General features: G+C 36.9%; 1 protein-coding gene across 2 annotated transcripts in view; it reads right to left on the bottom strand.

The window, feature by feature from the left end:
* csmd1a (CUB and Sushi multiple domains 1a) overlaps positions 1 to 16,230 on the bottom strand; it is a 480,783-nt gene that overhangs the window by 142,785 nt on the left and 321,768 nt on the right. For both annotated transcript variants that reach the window (XM_057341293.1, XM_057341294.1), the window contains exons 6-8: positions 9,041 to 9,153; positions 7,278 to 7,355; positions 372 to 453 (exon numbers count right to left, since the gene is read on the bottom strand). In XM_057341293.1, the coding sequence (XP_057197276.1) occupies positions 372 to 453; positions 7,278 to 7,355; positions 9,041 to 9,153 (273 nt within the window). The remainder of the gene's footprint in view (positions 1 to 371; positions 454 to 7,277; positions 7,356 to 9,040; positions 9,154 to 16,230) is intronic.

The following is a 16,230-nucleotide window of genomic DNA, read 5'->3' as shown; positions in this document are numbered from 1 at the left end:
TTTGGGGAAACAAATGACCGTCAGCGATCAACCGGCGACACGAGTCGCACCATCAGACCAACTACGCCTTCTTTTGTCACAGAAATGAAAGCGTTTTCTGTCACCATAAGCCGCTTGTCTCTGCAGTTGCTTTCATTTTCTGAAACACCCAGATGGTTTTCTATTAAATGCAGAACGTATCACACATATCTGCTCTTTTTTTGTGTGAGAGACATTAAAAACCCACTTAGTAGTGGTGACCAGAGGTCCTAGTGGTAATGGCCTATCGGTGCGGGAGTTCAGACAGGCAGCAGGTCCAGACCTGATTAAAACCGTGTCATGCGGTTAAAAAGGACAAGCGCTGCAGATAAGAGAATAAATAGAGAACCTACTGGAAGCTGGAGCCAATTCTTTTCCCATTTTCAGGAATCCCTGGATCGGGGCAGATATCCGCCGCCATTCCCCCTTGGCTTACTGCGGGCAGGAAAAACAGGACGAGAAGAAAGATGAGCAAATAAATGACATGCGTGTGATAGTGTGTTGTGTGGGATGTCCAAATTAAAGAGTATCAGAATGACCTCACCGGCTGTACGGCCTCATTACCGACTCGCATTTATCATGCTTACAGCGTCTCGCTGGGAAAGCACTCATTTGTGCGTCGTGAATGGTTTGTGAACACTCATACAGTGGCACCCAAAAATGATATGGGTCAATTTCACAGAAGCTGTCGAGAACATTCAACAGAAAAAATATGTATTGTTGTTATTGATCATTATTATTACTATTAGTAGTAGTAGTATTGCTGTTGTTATTATTATATTTATGATTACTATTATCATTATTATTATTTTTCGTTATTGTTTATGTATAGTTGTTGTTATTACTGTCATTAATTATTAAAGCGTTGTCTTAATTTAAAATATTATACATATTACTATTTTAAAGTTTTGTTTTGTTTAAAAATTAACACAATAAGTCAGACAATTAAAAGCAATTTCAACTTTTTATAAGGTTCAGCTACAATTGTCAAATTGTAAAATGAATTATTCAGTCAAAATTTAAAGCAGCAACAAACACCAAACACTTTAGTGTATTTGGTTTGCCATTTTGTATCTAATATAGACATTCATGCGTTTTACAGTTTGATGTGAAAGTTGAAATACTCTCCCAATCGCGCGTGTGACTGTATATTTTCAAAATATGTACCGGCCACAAATCCAAGCACACAATAAAAGCAAAAACGGCGTGTGCCAGTTCAGCACAGCCCAGTGTGCAATATTCATCAGAATGCCAGTATAGATTGCATTCACAGGTGAAATATCTATTCCTGTACAGCTGACAGGGGATTTAGTGGCGTAAGCTCAAGGCTATTACTCATAAAAAGCAAAGAAAGGTCAAAGCATGTCCCATGTTACCCCGCTCCTGTGTTCCTCCTAAGCCAGACTGAGTTTATGTTTTCACTCTCGCTTTCTGACATCCCTCTGAGGTCATTTACTGGCCAAAATCACATCAGGTCACTTCACGGATTATTCCACATCAGGTGTAGCAATGACCATGTTTCTCCATATTCTGTATAAAACCTATATGAAATGAAACTTTAAATAGACATTCCAGGTATAACAGTGCATGGATCATCAGTAATGCCCACTTTTCCCACGGTCCAATCAATTCCATGATGAACAAAAGTCCCATCACGTGTTGTGTTTTGTAAAATATCCTGTTTGATTGGCAAATAGGTTGATTTCAAACCAAAAAAGATGATGTACAACTATTGGAATATGAGTGTATACACATAATCATTATTCTCTTATGGAAATAATAGAGGTGCTCGCCTTTGTCATTTATTCATCTCTAGTCATTTTTCACAGTAGTATTTAATCTAATCAAATTTTAATTTAAATTAAATCTCATTCAACTGCACACAGGAGTCCAATGAATTGTAAAATGTAGGTCATGAGACTTACCTATCAGTATATTGATTTATGTTCACTTCTCTTAATGTTCACAATGTAATCTGTCTTCTTGGCTCCAAAAATGTTTTTCTCCCGACAATTACAATTACCAGCCTCTTATAGCACTCATAATTACTTCAGGCATGCTTACATAATAGAGTAGATATGAAGAATAACGTGCCTCCATGATATAGAATTAACACAAACAACTAAACATGCTTTCTAAAAACTGAATATTGTTTTAACCGGATTATGGCACTCATAATGAGAATATGGCCAAATTCTGATAAAAATCAGAAAATATAATCTATATCTGACCATTTACATGCCAGTACACGTACAAAGTAAGATCTAAAAGTGATAGTGCACCCAAAAATGATCATCATTTACTCCCCCTCAGATTGTTAAAAACCTGTATAAAAGTCTTTGTTTTGTTGAACACAACAGCAGATATTTGGAAGAATGTCACTAACCAAACAAATCTCATCCCCCATTTACTGTCATAGTAAAGAAAATAAATACTACGGGAGTCAATGGGGAATGAGATCTGCTGGTTACTGACATTCTTCCAAATATCTGCTGTTGTGTTCAACAAAACAAAGACTTTTATACAGGTTTTTAACAATCTGAATCCTTTGTGTTTAGCAAAACAAAGAAATGTATACGGGTTTGGGGCAATGTGAACTGTCCCTTTAACTTTCATTCCTGATGCAACATTGAGAAATGAAATACTGTTGCATCTTTTCATAAATCATTTTAAGTAATTTATCATTTTATAAATATGGATGAATTGAATTATAATGAAACAAAATAGTTTTAATCAAAGTGAGTTTCATTCCAGAACAAACCATTTTTTCAGGACCGTATGAACACCTTGAATTTGTTCTTTGGCTAATAAAGATGACAAATAAATAACAGCCTTTGAGCTATTTGTTCATTATTCATCCCTAAATGCTCCAGTAGTTAAGAACTCTGAGAAATTATATATATAAACATTTCATAATTTAAGAAAAACTGATAGCGGCATAAAATCTTTGAAAGATATCTGGATATCTTGATGCTCCTAGCACTATTTGTTTTTTCATAAGTTATGTCTGTAAAATAAATTTGAACAAATAAACCTACAAAAGTACACATGCATAGATTTGAAAAACAAACCAACCAACAGCATGCAGCGTCTGATTTTGTTTTTCCTGTGGTTTTGCTGTTGTTGTTGTGTAGTGTGAGGTCCATATTCAGAACTGGACCATAGTTTGGGTAATGTTTTAAATGCCACACAATGAATTCTCGTGAAACTCGGGAAAAGGAAAAAACAACTGGGATCATGAGGCAAGGTCAAGGGAATTTTCTAGCGTGTGTTTGCGTGTACGCAGCCCAAGCTTGTCACTTATGCAGTGAGGCCTTTTGATCACCTGTCATGCCGCTCTTTTTGATGCGGTCTTCAAATGTCATCTCTCCTGATTGTGGAGATCAGACTCCAGAGTTATTCTGTTTGATCTAAGCGGGTGTCGGGCTTTCTGTTAGGCATTATTTTGCTCTCCTGTGCTGCCCTGTGATCACCTCAATATGCCAAAGAGCTCCTCGTAATGCATGTGTGAACGTTTAATACATAAACGCCAAGTACACTTCCTTCCCAATCTGAGATCTGAGAGTTTCTCTTAAAGGTGCTAGAAGAGATGTTAGCCCTCTCGCTAACTTCTGAAAGACTTGGCTGGAGTTAGCCATTCTAACACAACACTAAACATAGAGGAATTGATTTGAGCAATATCATCAAAACCTTTTACAGCAGACATATCAAGAGCACTTTTAAAGGGACAGTTCACCCAAAAATGATTCTTTCATCCTTGACTCGCCCTCAAGACATGTACACGACTTTCTTTTGTTCAACCCAAACAAAGATTTACTTTGAGATGTCAGGACCTCTTCTTCTGTGGTCTCTACCAGGACGTCCTGTATGGACAATTTGTGCATGCCATTTCATCCAATAAATAAATAAACAAGCAGCATCTATAAGCAACATGTGTGTCAGTCTCTGCCTCAGGCGTAATGCCCATAGGCCGCCCACAGGCCATTCGCTGACTGTCTGATGCATATTGCACACAGGAATGGCGGGTACTAGTTGGAATTGCCAGCAACAATCTGATTGGTTGGTGTTACGCAATAGTTATCTGTTAAAGAGGTTTATTTATCAAAGAATAATGGAAAACGAATAAACGAATTTCTGAACTGAAACTCAGTTTCTTTTTAGTTAACTTTGGGTTGCTAGGTGACAAGTAGCCCAGATATCCCCATGCTACATTGTTGAATAAAACATTCAGCTTTACTTTCTGAGTTACATCAGTAAAAAAAAACTGGTTCTTACTATAGTATGGACAGATCCCATTCTGATCCCAATGTCTCTACACATTACAGTCTTTCACAGACTGCACGGCTGTTTTTTCTCTCTTTCTATTAGTATCCATAAAGTTGGGCCATTCTCAAGAAACCACTGAAACATTATGATTGTGTTGTGCGTTTTAAAATGTGGTCATCGTCTTTTTGTGAAGCGCTTTGGTCACCTTCAAGTGTTTTTAAATTGTGATATGTAAATAAAATTGTATTGTATATGATTTTAATTGAGAAAATATAATTCAGAAAAACATGATCATAATAATAAAGATAATTGGGTTCTCAAAGCACAAAGCTTAATTTTAACATAGTAATTAGGTATTTATGTATTTTATTGCTTTTTCGGTTGAAATTCTCAATACCGTAACGTGTCTCAATTAGTTTGCATTTATATCATTTAAACAGAGTCAAATTAAAATATTCCGATAAAAACCTTTGGAAGGACTGCTAGATGATACAAAAAAAGGAAAAACATTGACAGAATATTCATGTATAATAATAATAATAATAATAATAAAGAAACAGTGGGAAAAAAAAGAAGTCTCCATGACTGATATTCTCATCCTCAATAACATTTTTAAAGGACTGTTTACTCGCACACAAAGATATTTTTTATGTAAAGAAACACATCTACCAGTCCCTTTTAAATTGCTACCAGGTTAACAGATTACTTTAGATTTTCTAGTTAAAAGCTTAATATTATCTTGTCACACTGTACGTTTTTGATTCTCATTACAGATACAGGTACAGTAGTTTTCAGCATTTCAATTTTTTTTACATGTACTGTATATTTTTTATTCAAATATATTCCATTAAAGTCTTATGTATGATTAATAAAAACTTGCTTAGGCGTCATGGCTTTAATAGGAAGTTTAACACTATAAAACACTATAACACTTAATAAGACTTTAATAGGAAGTTTAACACAATAAAAAAAAATATATATATATATATATATTTTTTTTTATTATTGTGTTAAACTTCCTATTAAAGTCTTTGAATGCATATCATATGATTCATTTCAAACATCCAGCCTTTAAGTCAATGAAATGGCCTACAGAGGCGTGTGGATTGCTCTTGCAAATGCTGCCCTCAGTCGTCTTGTAAGCGGCTTTGTCTGCTCTAAGTGAATTGGGCCGTTTGTCAACAAACCCAAGGCGACCTCTCTCATGTTCGGATGTAACGATTGGCTGAGTAGCTACATACAAACAAGCTACTGTCATCCCGCGAACACCGTAAATGTTACAGTAGCCGGGGCTGAAGTGATGTACTTAACAGACTCAGCAGGTTTTGTAATGCTAATTGGCAGAGAACACGCTCGACGGAGCGCAGAACGGGTGAAATCATCCATACAGCACGACGGGCTGCTGCTTCCTCCTTTGCATTAAGAATATCATCAAGGGCATCTTTATTAAACACATAAGGAAAACAAGCAAGGCCGGTAAATAGTGGCAAACTATCATGATTGAGGGGAATGAAAACAATCCCGGTTTAATAAAATTCCCACAAAAATAGAATATCTATTCATCAGGAGCACAGATGAGTTTTATTTCTATAAGCATTGTGGTCAGCCACGACCATGACATCTAAATTGGTGGATGGATAGATGAACGGTTGCAGGTTTAACCCTGCAGCATTACAGGACGTCCTTGAGCGAGACATTCAACCTCGGGTAAGGTAATAAGCCAAGAAAAATGTACAGTCAGCCAGTCATTATTATCTGATCATCATAATCATCCGGTCATTCGAATTTGTCTCCACGCTCCAAAAATTACTTTGATAGACTTTTTCCTGTGTCTCATATTCATAATTACTTTTGTTTGGACATGCAAATGACTGCGGTCTCTCTTCAGAATCACATATTCCAGAGCAACGCATTGAGTTTGGTATGCTACTTTCATTTATAGCACTTTTTGACCTTGTTAGAATGACTATACGGTGATATTTACACTTCTGTGATATAAAATGACTCAAACTGTGTGATGAGGTCATAACAAGGTCATTTGGACATACCCAACACAACGTCCTGGCAATTGATAACTATTTTACAAGGTAGCTAATATAATCTCATTTGTATGTTTTAGTACGATAATGATTCACATCATTTATTCATTAATCACCAACTCAAAAAACAGATCAGGTTTCATACCACTCTGGGGTGCGTTATAACTCGACATAACTCGCTGGTTAACCATCATAGTACAATGCGTCGTTTGAGAAACAAACCAGCTAAAACATAGTAACTTTGTCGCGGATCTGACTTTTGAACCACGTTGGTTCAACAATGTACGTAGTTGATGGCGTCACATAAGTGGTGGAGCAATTCCGTCTTCTAATTGATCCGTTCAGATCATTTTAAATAACTATCGTATTTTTGCCGTCTGTTGTTTAATTTCACGATATAATTCATTCATAAGCCCAGGCATTCCCCAGGGTCCTAGAGCACATAGGCTCATACGCACTTTTCAAAAAAACAGCGCTTCTATTTTCTTAAACTAAAAGATGTAAAATTTAATTTGTTTATATTTAGAATGATGGATATAGTGCACTGCATGTTGCTTGCTTACTTTGCTCAAAAGCATGATGCATGTAAGTCTACATTGTCATAATATCAAGGAACGATGTTTCTAGACCTGTAGGTCCAACCACACAACTTTGCGATGCTGTTTGCGATTGACCATTGGAACGATGGTTTCGGGAAACACTTGAACCGTGAACTATTCTGTAAGGACGGAACTTGCGACCATAGTTGGCTATCGATACTTTTGGGAAACGCACCCCTGGTCAGTTACTGACAAGAGCAGCAGGAGGGTTTCACGTTTGACGCCGGCTAGCAGGACACCTTGACAAGTTCATGAAACGCGCTTATCTACTATTTAACCTGACTTCTCTTACTTTATGTCAGCTGTAATTTTACATCATGAATTGAAGTGGGGAACGTGTGAGAAGTGTACTTACGGACTGTGTTTTTGTGACTCGTATCCTTATTCGGCAACATTTTCACCCCTCTGGATTTCAGCTCGATGGCTTTCTTCACTGTAGGGAGAGGTCAGAGATCAAGTATGTGCAAGTGTAAACCGCAATCCATTTATACAGTCGGCAAAACCTGTCAAGTACCGAAGAACAGTTATGTGCCAACAGCTCATTTAATACGAGCAACCCTCTGAGAAGCGCTCTAGTGTGGCCAATGAAAATGAGCCTAGCTCTGCTCATGTGTATGTGACGGCTGGAGATATTTTCGTAATTAGCCGCGGACACGATCGCACCGAGCCGGGGCTTTGACGGATCTTAAATGATGTGCGCACTTTGTTATCCGACACGCGACTGTCATTCTGGCACATCGATTAGAGGACACGCTACCAAAATTTGTATCATCTGGAGCCAATTTGGATTTCCAAGCAATTCCGAATCCAGTCCTGTAATTATGTCATGTAGGAAGCCAATTATGACCCAGGGATCATGATGTAAATTCTCTTTGCATAATTTCCTCTCTGTATGACATCGCCCCCGTCAGTGAGCTTTAATGAAATTGAAAAGTTTTTTTTTCTTTCATAAATATGATACAATGATGAGAAATCAGTGGGGTAAGAGAGCGATGGATTTGTTTGGAGAAAATTTCGGAATTCACGTTTCCCCGAAGAGTCGTCCTCAACGCACCGTAAAATATCCTTACCCAAACATCACGGCCATTTTTATTGCATCAATCTGTTGTAAACATACACACAATTCAGTCAAGACAAATGACAATATTTCAACACTGCAAATGGGATTTTCTTCCACAATGAGCACTTTTGAAAGTCTTAAAATACTTTACGCTGTCCGTAGTTTGGTTATTTTGTCTTAAATGCATGAGTCCTGAACAATCTTTTTCAATCAATAAATGTAATTTCAACCACGTTTTAAATGATAATGTTTTGTGAATGACTGACATTTGAAACATTGTCAGTATAAAACAGCAGACTGCTTGGTCTTGATACTGTATGTGTAATTTCATGTAATTTCATTTGATGTATTCTGAATACACACAATTAAATCATTTTTACTCATTTTACTTCATTTTAATATAATGACGGCATGGCTGGAAATTTACCCAATTAAAGTACGATAAAACTAAATACAAAAATACATTATACAAGTATAAAAATGCATTTATGCCCCGTATATATATTATATATAATTTTGTATAGAATGCATTCAAAATGAAGGCACGCTTAAAAAACTATTTTAATCTATTATTCATTTAACAAAAGAAAAAAGTTGAAATATCAGGTTTAATAAAAATCACCCCTGAACATAAAATATATTTGTCAAATAATAAAAAGCATACAGTACGTTTATCCAGTGCTCTAGAACTAAGCAAATACAGCAAATCCCCCAAGCTTCGCCCGAGATTCACAGCATCCTCTGCTCATTATGCAAATTGAAACCCGATCATAAACGCATATCGTGAACATGATTTAAACGCGGCTCATCTTGCGTTATTCATGCTAGGAACATGAATTCCCTCACCGCTGTCGTGATTGATTTCTCACTTAAGAGGGGATGCGGTAAGCATCATTCCAGCATGTCTGTGCTCATGGAGTCACAGACGCAAGCCAAGATGTCATATTTAGCTACGGTAGAACATGCCAGAGGATGTGCTGTTCTTCACTGCCAAGTGTCCAACATCTGCCAATGACAAGCCACTCTCCTCTGGTGTCCTACACGCGCTGACCTCTTACCTTGATACTGGGCACTAAATCCTTTCCTCCGATGGTTGCTGTCTGATGTGAAGTGAAGCCGCAGCCAGTTCTTGCTGCTGATGACGGGAGACGGCAGATTCATTCCTGTTAGCCTGGAAACAAACAAGATTATCGTTTTAAAGAGCAAAGGGTTATTCAAACCAACTGTACAAACAGCTGCATGTCTATCATAACAAATGACACAGATCACCGCTATCCTTTTTTACCAATTCTTCCATCGTGTATTCATCCTCATGTCATACCTGTATGACTGACTTTCTTTTGCAGAACACTAAAGAAGATATTTTGAAGAATGTTGCTAACCAAACAATACCGGAGCCCCCATTGCTCCATTGTATGAACACAAAACCACAGAGACATTTCTCAAAATATCATATACAGTTTTTAATTAAATAATTTAGTGAATAAATGATGACATACGTACATTTATTTATTTCAAATACATATTTAAAAATAATTGAAACTATTTATTTTATTTAGAAGTTTTAACAGTTTACACATACAGAATAACGCAGACGATTAGAGTAACAATAGTCTGTTTCTATAAAAGAAACATACAAACAAAATAAATAAAATAATAATAACATGGATATTATTATTATTATTATTATTATAACTGTTATTATTATTATTATCATTATCATCATTATCATTATAGGTCAGTAATACTGAAGAGTGAATGACAGAAATATGCAAAACCCTTTTTTAAATTTAATGTGTTTCAAAATATACAAAAAACCCTTATACATGTGATAAAGATAATAAAGAAACATATACCCATACAACAAAAATAAATACATCTTACTGCAATAAACCAAAAGTGAATGAGCGTTGCTCGTGCTGTTACATTCACCTGTTATTTTAACAGTTTTTTTAGTCAATCCAAACCATTTACTGAAATGAAAATATCTGAGAGTTAGGTTTTTCAATCAGTGTAATACACATGTTCTTGTGTTTGCAAACTGCCTCATCCCTCGAATTCCCATCAGCATGCCCCCCGTATTCCCAACTCTATCATACCAGATAATGATGCCACAGATGAGCGTGCCAAAAGTAAATCAAAAGTCATACACAGACTTGAGTAAATATACGTCTGTTCCGCCTCCTAATTATGCTTCTTGTCGAATAGATTTCAATTCACAGCGGAGTCCCGCTAACTTCTTTTGTGAGATGTGGACACCCATGGGCTTTTCACTCGCTTTTAAAGCATATGGATGATCAACACCCCAATTTAACACACCTGGAAAAGTCATTGGTAAAACAAAAGAAACATCTATTAATACCGAGACGAATAACCTCTCGTTTTCTCCACACAAGCTTTGATGCCATCAGACTGACTTCCATGCTGCTATTTCCATCCTGTTTTTGCTTTTATTTTCTTCCTCTTTTAAAAATATGTTCCAGGGTGCCTGTTAAAGCTTGGCCTCCCCTTGTCTTTGCAAAACAAAAGGTGCGCAAACTTTGTGTATCCTGTTGTGTGTGCGCACGGTTCAAATACTTATCTGGAGTTCACACACAGGTCTCTGTGAGGGTCCTCCGTGTGAACTCATGATGGGAACGGTGTGTCCAGCTAGTCTTTGAGAAACATCGCTTCTCATCTTTTTACCTGGGTTTATAATTATTTGGTTTCTGTTGCCCATCCAATTTTCACACTGAACAACTACAGAGATATTTTACATCTGCAAATATTAAACCCGGCATTTGAAAGGAAGGAAAAATGGCCACATATCAAAGACGAAACTAAATCCAATCAAAGAACTACACTGGGTCTTGACAATAATCATTCATATTCTTAACAAGCATTAATGATGGCAGCTACGGCACAGTCATTAGTGTATAATTTAATATTTCATCCCGAATCAAAGCTCCATCTACTTGATGAGGAGACAATTCTGTTTCTGGCACAGAGATCTGAGAAAAACGCAAGTTATGCTGGGTGTAGTGTGAATGTGGGTGAATATCATGAAGACTGTCAGCAACACGTCTCGGTCATATTTCACCCCAACTTCAAAAAAGAGATACGAGAAATTATATTAAGATTTAAAATCAACATTATTTCTCACTTTCCCTAAAGCTAAACACTCTAAGGAACATTAAAGAAAAACTAAAGCTAAAACATTTTTAATTAATTAATTAATTTAAGGTAATTAAAAAATTAAACTAAAACTAAACTAAATTAAACTAAAAAACAATAGCCCAAGTATCATTTGAAAAAGTTAAACTAAACAAAAATTAGCAATGTTGCCTTAGTAAGTTTACTTTGAAGCACTAACCGTATAAACAGATAATAAGTGAAAATTCAATTTAACTCTCCTGTTAAATTTAGGATTAAATTCTGAAAAGTCTCCTGGTTGTATTTTAAAACAATTAAGTGTTAAAAATAGTCAAGTTAAAATGTTATTATAAAAAAATTAAGTTACGTTGTCAGTTATTGTCATTGTATTCTTTTCCTATTCCTCCCGGAGCAACAGCTTAAATGGCGTGAGGTTTTTTTTTTTTAAATTGAAGCATCTATGAGAATTAACAATTTATATACAGGTCTGTGGATGATGCAGTCAACATGGGACTGCATTATACCCTACAACATCTGGACAGACCAGGGAATTATGCAAGGATCCTGTTTGTGGACTTCAGTTCAGCCTTTAACACCATCGTCCCAACACTCCGCAAGACCAAACTAAACCAGCTCTCTGTTCCTCTGTCTGTCAATGGATCACCAGCTTTCTGACAGACAGGCAACAGCTAGTTAGAATTGGTAAATTCACATCCAACAGCTGTACCATCAGCACTGGTGCCCCCCAGGGATGTGTGCTCTCCCCACTGCTCTTCTCCCTGTACACCAATGACTGCACCTCTACTGATCCCTCTGTCAAGCTCTTGAAGTTTGCAGGCGAAACTACAGTTATTGGTTTGACAAATGTGTATTGTCTCTCACATATTTATTTGTTACGTTTTGTTACATGTGCCTTGTCACTTTTTTAACCTGTATGTGTGCTGGAAGCCAAGACAAATTCCTTGTGTGTCCAAGCACACTTGTATGGAGTTTTTGTATGGTGCAGCATGTGTATGGTGAAGCCCAAGACACATTTTACTCTGGGACAATAAAGTTTACCTTACCTTACCTTACAATAAAGCTCTTTCTGATTCTGATTTCTGTGGGACCTCAATTCAGAGAACCCAGCAATCAAGTGTGCAATAATATATACAAATCAAAAGGTTCTGTTTTGTCCTAATATTTCATTTAAAATATTAGGTACACAGCAAAATCGCCAGTGTTAAAAAAGGAAGTGTGGATTATATATACACTGTAAGAGTTAATTTGAACTTTTTTTAACACTGGCGATTTTGCTGTGTAGGGAATGCAAATAACAAATAACAATTTAAAATGCAAATAACAATTTAAATTTAAATTTGAGTAATTTTGTACGTATATTAAAACATTTGTGGAGTCAATAAGTTGGACATAAATGTGTAACAGGAGGGTTAAACTAATCCTATACACTGGCAATATTTAAAATAAATGAATAGTACAACGACAAAAGCATACAACAAAATTCTTAAAAATAAACTAAAATGGGAATTAAAAATATAAAGAACTAATTCAAAATAAAGTAAGAAAAAATATAACAACACTGACCTGTACTACAATGAGAATGTAGTAACTAAGGAAAAAACACAAACAAAGGTGAATTGTCTGGACAGGAGTTATTATAGTTGTTTGTAGTTTAATTAATATTTTAAATTACATTTTATTTTTAGGGTTTTCGTTTTTATGTTAATTTTAGCTAAATTTTAGTAATTTTGTTACATGCTTCTGTCATTTTACTATTTCTTTGTTTATTTTTATGTTGCTATATAAAATTTATTTGTTTTTAGTTTTCTTTCGTTTACTATCATTTTAGAGCCTTAAACCTATTTCAGTTTGTTTTCAGGCAACATTTCAATTTTTCGTTCAGTTTTTCCAATAATTTTGGAATATTTTTGTAACGAGGAAGGCGAGACGAGAGCCGTGGGGCAACGAGGCGGGGCCGGTTGCGTGAGTGATAGTGGGAATCAGCTGTGCACACACCGGTCCCGCATGTCTCACGGAGGAGATCGGGAGCATAAGAGGACTTGCGACAGGACTACGGACGAGAGAGGACCGGGCCCGGACATGTGTTAAGTTTTATTTGTTTGTGTGGCGGGCAGTCTACCGTGAGGTGGCTGGCGGGCAGTCTACCGTGAGGTGGCTGTCGGCCCTTTTACTTCCGTGTTATTGTTTGTTTATTTTGATTAAAATTGTTGAATGTTCGTCGGTTCCCGCCTCCTTCTTTCCCTACTTTGAACTGTATTACAATTTGATTTGATTTCAATAAACAAAAATATTTTCAAACGTAAACATAAATAAGTTTAGACACAAATCGATAATTAGAATATGAAGAATATGCAGAACTGCCATAAAAACGTCAAAGAAAAAACTTAAACCCTGTCTACACCTCACGCAAGCGACGCGACGCAACAAAAGACAATAGAAATCTTTAAAGCCCCAGTGAAATCAAAACATACGTTTTTTTACTTTTATTAAAAATAAGTTGGACTTAAGGTTGTCAATAAATTTATTTGCTCTTACGCACTAACAAAATTCCCATTTAGAAGATATAAGCGTTCTGACAGTCTGGCACGTGCCCTGAAACAAATCTAGAAATTCCAAATGACATCACGCTACACTTCAGCCTCTCGTCAAAGTTCTCGTCCAATCAAATCTGCTTTAGAATCCGAAGAGTCCCACGCCTCAAATCAGCCACTTGTTCGCACATTTATTATGTCCTACATGGTAAATGACGCATAATGCACTAGATGGGAGATGGGGGATGATCCAGACAGTGTTAACATTAACTTTAAAGGGGTCATATGACACGTCTAAAACGAATATTATCGTTTGTTTTAGATGGAATGCAATGTGTCTACACGATGTAAGGGTCAAAAACGCTGTATTTTCCACATACCGTGCATGTTTGTATCTCCTCTTTGCCCCGCCTCTCTGAAACGCGCAGATTTTTTACAAAGCTCATCGCTCTGAAAAGCGAGGTGTGCTATGATTGGCCTGTTAACCAGTGCGTAGTGATTGGTGGAATACTGCAAGCGTGTGACAGAAATGTTACGCCTCTTACCATATTTGGAACATCAGGTTCCACTTCAATTGTACTGACAGGTACGCCCACCTTACTTGCGTGTAGATTTGGGCGGTCTTAGTCAAATCATACCACGAACTGACGTAGATTTGTGAGGGTGTGGTTACACGAGGTGTTTCAGGCAGGTCTGGGTGAGCATTCGCTTTTAGATAAAATGCATCTTTTGTTCCCACACTTTCATTTTTGCAATTTTACGTTTCTAATACATGCATGGGCAACTTATAACACACCAAAGACACAGAAAAACACATATTCACACCATATGACCCCTTTAAAGTCTAAATTTCACTTCAGTGTCAAGCGAGCGGTTAAGAGACAATATAGCACAGAGATGATCATATGCGCCGATCATGCACGCAAATCCACTGAGAAAACAAAACGTATCTGACCCGTTTAAAGTCTATACCAGGGGTCTTCAACCGGGGGTCCACGGTGGAACTGCAAGGGGTCCGCTCATTACTGGTTACTCACAGGCAACTTTTTGTTGGGTACAGAAATATTACAACCAATGTTTTCTTTAAGATGCGCACGTGCGCGGCCGAGCTGACTCATTGAAGCTCCCGCGCGTTGCAATTTTAACCTGCGTGTGTTCAGACAAAAACATCCATTCAGGCAACGGAAGCAAACAATGGAAGAAACGTTACATCTGCATCATAAAAACCAGTAGAGTTATAGAATGAGTGCATTCTCTGTCTCCCTTCCGATAAAAGAACGCATGAAAGAAGTTGCGTGCAAATAAAGTGCATTCTCATATGTTTCCAGGGCCGGCCCTGGGCACAGGCGGAGTAGGCCGATCCCTAGGGGCGATTTTAATTATAATTCATCATCTGAACGCGTTATTAATTATGTCACCTAGTGTGAACTGTGCAGCTAATCTCACTCCCAGACTACAATTTACATTATGTTGTCACGTTCCTTGCTCTTTATTACTCGCGGGAATAGTTCGTTATTTTCGCACAAGGCAAATTTCTCGCCCGATTTGAATTTTTTCAATTTGCACGGAAGACGCGATTTAAGCACGTTCGCAACCCGTTTCGTGTCATTCACATCGCCTGCCGCGAGTTTGCGTCTATTTCTTTGCATTGACTTTGTATGTAATTTACTCGCACAAATAACTTAATTCGCGTAAATACCCCCTATTAGTGTCTGTGACCTCGTGGTGAGAGTGCCTGCTTCTCATTTTGTACTTCTCGCTGGTTAGTTCGAACCCTGCTCGGAGCAGGTTCAGGTAGGATCAGTTACACATGTCAGCCACATGTGCAAACACAAACCATTTATACAAAACTTTGATACAAAGGTGAGTTAATTGCTTATTTAGAACCACTCTACTGGTAACACTGATGCGTGCTGTATTTTACTGCTTTCAACTAAGTGAACTGAAAAGTGTGTGGCACTATAGCATGTGCCATTTATTTAAGAAAATCCAAAACAGCATTTGCGCAGAGGTTGACAAAATGTATAATAATTTCTCATTAACCCTTATCTAAATAATAATAACAATCAAATATTCAAAGTTTTATGAGGTCTAACATTCAAATACAGTAGCCTATTATTGAGATAACAATATTGAGTTTTATTTTATTTGCAACATTAATTTCAAACAATGAGAATGTAATTAGAGACATTTTTATTACAAATATTTGTAGTTGTTATTTATTTACTTGCTATTTATGTTAATCACAATTCATTTTATATTAAAATAAATATAAATTTTGCTTTAAAAAAAATCATCTTTATTTATTAATTTATTTATTTTGTATAGGAGGGACCAACAGAGCACCAACAGAGGCTGGGCCGGCCCTTTTTGGCCGGCCCGTTTCTGAACTTCTGTTCAAATTTGTTAAAGCTGTAAAGCGTTAATTTGACAGCCAAATGACACCACACCGCTTCTGCATTGTAAACTCGGACAGAAATATCTTGCGTGGTTAAAATCAATGAAACGCGCACCGTGTAGTATTGATGGTGCATGTCAAACAAGTCGCCCCGAAAATAACGCGG

The sequence above is a fragment of the Triplophysa rosa genome, linkage group LG9 (assembly GCF_024868665.1).
Source record: "Triplophysa rosa linkage group LG9, Trosa_1v2, whole genome shotgun sequence".
Lineage (NCBI taxonomy): Eukaryota > Metazoa > Chordata > Actinopteri > Cypriniformes > Nemacheilidae > Triplophysa > Triplophysa rosa.
Note: the sequence above shows the minus strand (reverse complement) of the source record. Positions and strands in the feature narration are given on the sequence as shown.